Source organism: Bufo bufo, chromosome 2 (genome assembly GCF_905171765.1).
Source record: "Bufo bufo chromosome 2, aBufBuf1.1, whole genome shotgun sequence".
Taxonomy (NCBI): domain Eukaryota; kingdom Metazoa; phylum Chordata; class Amphibia; order Anura; family Bufonidae; genus Bufo; species Bufo bufo.
In genome coordinates, this window is record NC_053390.1 from 246,123,720 (window position 1) to 246,129,270 (window position 5,551).

Genomic DNA, 5,551 nt, shown 5'->3' on the forward strand with positions numbered 1-5,551 from the left:
AGCTGTCATGTGTATTAGATGTAGCAGAGCTGGGTGTGCTGGGGCAGCTGTCATGTGTATTAGATGTAGCAGAGCTGTGTGTGCTGGGGCAGCTATCATATATAGAGATATAGCAGAGTTGATCCCCAAGGGCCAAGCCAAATAATTGTAAGTTTTCATATGAAATATGTTCATGTTATACACATATAGCATACACCGTGCCACACAATATACAGTATACCGCTACACTGTGTAGTCTGTTCTATAAGCACCATTGTTTTGTGGCGGCGGACAGAAAATAATCTGGAAGTGCCCCTCCCGAGACAAGGCTCTGACTGCTAGGGGGGGGGGGGGGGTCTGCTGAGCTAAAAAATTATTGCTTCAAGGGGGGGGGGGGGGTGACACCATTTTTTACCGCACCGGGTGACACCAGCCCTAGCAACGCCACTGATAGGACAGGATATGGGGGGCAGATGTCATGGAGGCAAACTGCTTAATAAGGCAGTAAAACAACTAAATAGCATAAAGCTGCTGGTCTACGGCATCCAGCAGCAGCTTGAAGAGTTCCCTGATATCCCCCCACCCCTCCTGTCCCACAGAGAAGAGACAATTATGGGATTTTACTAGTTTATGACGTAAAGTCATGATTTTATGAAAGACACGGAGGCGAGTATTGCATTATCTTTCTTTACTGAAAGCCACAGCAGCAAAGAAAAACTGAAAACAAATTTACATATTGCCATAGCAACCGTCCCTCCCACCTTAGTCCTGTATATAATGTCCACAAGCCCCTAACACTTCCTCTTTCTTGGCGGATGCCACTCCAACCGGACCGGACACTGTATACTCCAAACTGAACCGCATGAAACCGGAACCATACGAACTTGAAACATCTCAGAAGAGACAACAGCAGTCTTCTTCCGGAACCTCTGGAAAAAAGGTAGACCTCTGATCCCGCAACCTTAGAACTGGAACAGGCCGAAGCTACATAACAGAAACGAGCGGGAATAATCCATCAGCGGATTCATCCTACAAAGAAAAGAAAATATGTGAAAGAGAATGCTCCATCTGGACGACACGTGCAAGCACGACAAATCAGCAAGAAAAAACACAATAATACAGAATATCACGAAAGAAACTGTACATCATAATAAACAATAACCCAAGGGGGGGAAAATACCTAAAAGGGAGGGCAATACTCGCCTCCGTGTCTTTCATAAAATCATGACTTTACGTCATAAACTAGTAAAATCCCATAATTTTATTTCAAGACACGGAGGCTCTTATTGCAAGTTTAAAGCTGTAAAATAACCGAAGAAAAAGCATGTAGAGACGGGCGAAAATAGAATTCCTTAAAAGTAGAAGCCCGAGACCAGTCGGCGATCTTCATGATGTCCTCTAGACGAGCCCCAGACACCAACATAGAGGTGGAAGCAGCACTCCTAGTAGAATGAGCCGTGAAGACCGAGGTATCCACACCTGCTAGGGACATAGTCCATTTAACCCAACGCGCCAGCGTAGGAGTAGAAACCGGGGCAAACGGACGTCGATATGAGAGAAACAACTGAGGGATCTCTGCAGATCTATGCAAGGAGGTCCTAGCCTCATACTGCCGGAGACAATCGACCGGGCAAAGGTTCGGAAAAGACGGAAAACTGGGATAAGAAACTGAACGGATATGTGTCTTGGTCCGACGGGAAATACTGAAAGTGACTCCCTCTGGCGAAAAAGACCTGGCGTCAAAATCTAAAGCCCTGACATCTGAGACTCTCTTGCAAGAGATAAGGCAAAAGAGGGTAACCAGTTTGGCCGAGAGCTGGCGAAGGGAAAGTTGAGAATTAGATGGCAAAGTAGAGAAAAGATCTAAAACCAAGGAAACATCCCAGGTAGAAGAAAAACGAGGCCGAGGAGGCCGAGACATATGAGATCCCTTAAGGAGACGGCATACCAGGGGATGTTGACCCGCAGGACGTCCTTCGAATCCCTGGTGGAAGGAAGAAATCGCAGACCGGAAGAGATTTATCGTACGATACGCCTTACCTTCCTCAAATAATGATGTCAAAAACTCTAGGACGTGTGATACAGGGGCTGAAAGGGGATCCACACCTCGTGCCACGCACCAACCAGACCATGATCCCCAGGCCGCACTAGAGGCCCTCCTGGTGCCCGGAGCCCACGACTGTTCCAAGAGTCTATGAGCTGCATCCGAAAGATCCTCGCTTTGGCTGAGGCGCCCGATATTCTGCATGCCAGCAGGCGGAGAGATCCTTCTAACAGTAGTGGATGTCGCGCGCCTCCGGAGTCTAGGAGAAGATCTGGGTAGTCTGGAAGAAGAATCGGTGGTAGGATGAGTAGGTCCAGCAGGTGAGGAAACCACGACTGGGAAGTCCAAAACGGCACAATCAGCACCAACTCCGCTTGTTGATACCGCACCTGAGTCAAGACCCGGGGAAGCATCGCGAACGGTGGAAAAGCGTAGAGGAGAGGTCCGCGCCAATCCTGCAGGAATGCGTCCACTGCCTCTGCATCCGGATCCGGTCGCCAACTGAAGAAGCGCGGTAGCTGAGCGTTCAACCGAGAGGCAAATAGGTCGATATAGAATGGACCCCAGATGGATGAGATTTCTGAGAACACTAGCCCATCTAACTTCCAATCGCTGCCATCCCTGAGGTAACGAGAGTTCCAGTCCGCTTGGACATTCTGCAGACCAGGCAGATACTCCGCCACTACCGAAATTTCCTGGTTGAGACAGAAAGACCAGAACTCCTTGGCCAAATGAGACAACATGCTGGAGTGGGTACCTCCCATGAAGTTGACATACCGGACAGCAGACACATTGTCCATACGAAGGCGAATGCAGGCACTTACGATGTCCTTGGCAAAACTGCGGATGGCGAAAGATCCGGCTAACAGCTCCAGGGCGTTGATATGGAGTGAGGCTTCCTCCTGAGACCAACGTCCTCCGGTGGAGACTCCGTCGCAATGGGCCCCCCACCCGAGCAGACTGGCGTCTGAGTCTATCGTGAAGTCCGGGCGCGGACCGCAAATCGCCTTCCCATTCCAAGCCTGAAGATTCGAAATCCACCAATGCAGCTCGTCCCGAGTTTCCGAATCCAGCGGGATCGTGTCCGCGTATGAGGCACCGGATTGAAGGTGTGCATGTTTCAGGCGCTGAAGAGCCCGGTAGTGGAGGGGGGCCGGAAACACCGCCTGAATTGAAGAGGAGAGGAGTCCTATGATCCGAGCCAGATGGCAAAGTGTAATACGGGGGGTAACCAACGTCTTGCGTAGTTCTTTGCGGATGGACCGGAGTTTTGACTGGGGAAGGCTGAGAGTCTCCGAGACGGAATCCACTGAGAAACCGAGGAATTCCATAACTCTGGAGGGAGTCAATAAAGACTTCTCGTGGTTGATGAGGAAACCCAATCGAGATAGAAGATCCATCGTCACTTGCAACTGAGAAAGAAGAACAGAAGGATCCTGATCCATTAGAAGTATATCGTCCAGGTAGATGATCAACCTGATTCCGCGACTGCGGAGCCAAGCGACTACCGGACGCATAAGCTTGGTGAAGCACCAAGGGGCCGACGACAGGCCGAAGGGGAGGCAAGAGAAACGCCATATCTGCCCTTTCCAACGGAAACAGAGAAGGTCCCTGGAGGGAACAGTGACCGGTACGGTGAGATAGGCGTCCTTCAGATCTAATTTCACCATCCAATCTCCCTTGAGGAGCAGATCCCTGAGGAGGTGAATACCCTCCATCTTGAAGTGCCTGTAGCGCACAAATCTGTTCAAGGGTTTGAGATTTATGATGGGGCGCATCTGTCCCCCTTTCTTCCGTACGAGGAAGATACTGCTGAGCAGGCCCACTGAAGAGAATGGGACCTGCTCGATGGCGTTCTTGTGAAAGAGTTCTGTTAGTTCCTTGTCTATGGCCTGAGACGTGGCCCCGGAGGATGGGATAGGAGGGGGAAACGGGATATGATGTGGGACCTGGACCAGTTCTATCTGGAATCCCCGTATTGTGGATAGAACCCAACCGTCTGATGTGATCGACTCCCAGGCATGAGAAAAAAGTTGGAGTCTGCCCCCTACACAAACTGGAGAAAAAGGAAGATGAGGGAGACTTACCAAGGGGACGACGGAATCCGGAACCTCCTCTGAAAGGCCTGCGGCTAGGTGCACCTCGGGACGGGAAGAAACTTTGCGACTGCCTGGAGTCCTGGAAGGAGGGTCGCTGAGAGAAAGGTTTTTGACCGTAGGAGCCTCTACCCGAACCACGGGCGTGGAATGAAGAGCGGCCAGCCGAACGGCCCCTGTAACTGCCGGCCCTTGAGGAAAAACGGCTCTGGAACACTCTCCTCATGGACGACTGTGCCTTGTCCAGAGCAGTAAAGGCACCCACGAATCTGCCCATGTCCTTAATGAAGGGCTCTCCAAACAAAAGACCCTGTGCTTCACCTGCGGCCTCAGTGAGGGCAAGATTGACTAGTTTTGGTTCAATTTTGAACAGAATAGCTTTACGCCGTTCTATCGACAGGGAACTATTGGCATTGCCCGCAATACATATGGCTCGCTGGGCCCATCCCCGGAGTTCTTCCGGATCTATGGGCGTATTAGCCTCTCTGGCGATTTCCGCCATCTCAAAAATTTTTGTCAACGGACCAAAGACGTCCAGGAGCTTGTCCTGGCACGCTTTAAGGGCCGATTCCAAACCCCTTCTAGGGTTCCACCCAGATTTTGCTAAAAACTGGACCATTTTGGGGTCCACAGTTGGGGTCTCGCAGACCTTGTTTGCAATAATGGGTCTAGGGCACTCGGCCTTCAGCTTGTTACGCGCCTCCTTAGACAGAGGGCAACGTACACGTGCCTCCAGGTATTGGGCTACGTGATCAAGCGGGAGCCATTCGGCGGATCTGGGGTGGTGGAGACTTTCAGGGTCAAAAAGGGGATCCCCTAGAGGGTCGGTTAAGACACCAGATGGTCCTTGAAAAAACATCCGCAGATGAAACGCCAGGAGGCGTCGGGATGGGAGCCGAAATAGGATCGGCCGGGGCATAATCAGACAGATCTCCATCAGGGTAATCCATATTCTCACATCTAACCTCCTCCTCAGAGTCGACATCAGAGTCGATCTCTAACTCAGTTTGTGCTCTGGCGCACTTCCAATTCCTCGCCCGTTCTGCCTGGCGGGATGAGGCTCTCTTGCGCGAGGTCGCGCTCTCAGGGGTGGCATTGGACTCACCAATCAAGTTTGTTCTGGAGGCGTGAGGTACAGGTAAATCGGGCTGCGCCGTGTCACTGAAGACAGTAGGGCGAGCATAGAGGGCATCCGAGATGGATTTGGTAAGGGACGTGGTAACGGAGCCCATAGCGGCCATGATGGCCTCAGAGACAGAACGCTGGAAAGCATCCGCAGAAAAAGCGGAGCCACCAGGTGCAGGATTAGGTGAGGAGACGGAGTCTCTGCCTGCTTCCAAGCTCTGTGAAGGGGTATGACCAGAGGGATCAGACATCATTGCAGTGTTAATGATTCACTATCAGGCCTATAATACAATGAGGGGCAGTAAAT

At 51.3% G+C, this 5,551-nt stretch overlaps 1 protein-coding gene across 1 annotated transcript; it reads right to left on the reverse strand.

Annotated features, from left to right (window-relative positions):
• Window positions 1-723: 723 nt before the first annotated feature.
• Window positions 724-5,027, reverse strand: LOC120988684. Its single transcript, XM_040416322.1, has 2 exons — window positions 4,111-5,027; window positions 724-1,008 (listed from the first exon to the last, which is right to left on the reverse strand). Exons 1-2 carry the CDS (start codon window positions 4,976-4,978, stop codon window positions 1,004-1,006), a joined length of 873 nt encoding a protein of 290 aa, XP_040272256.1. The 5' UTR covers window positions 4,979-5,027; the 3' UTR covers window positions 724-1,003.
• Window positions 5,028-5,551: the final 524 nt, after the last annotated feature.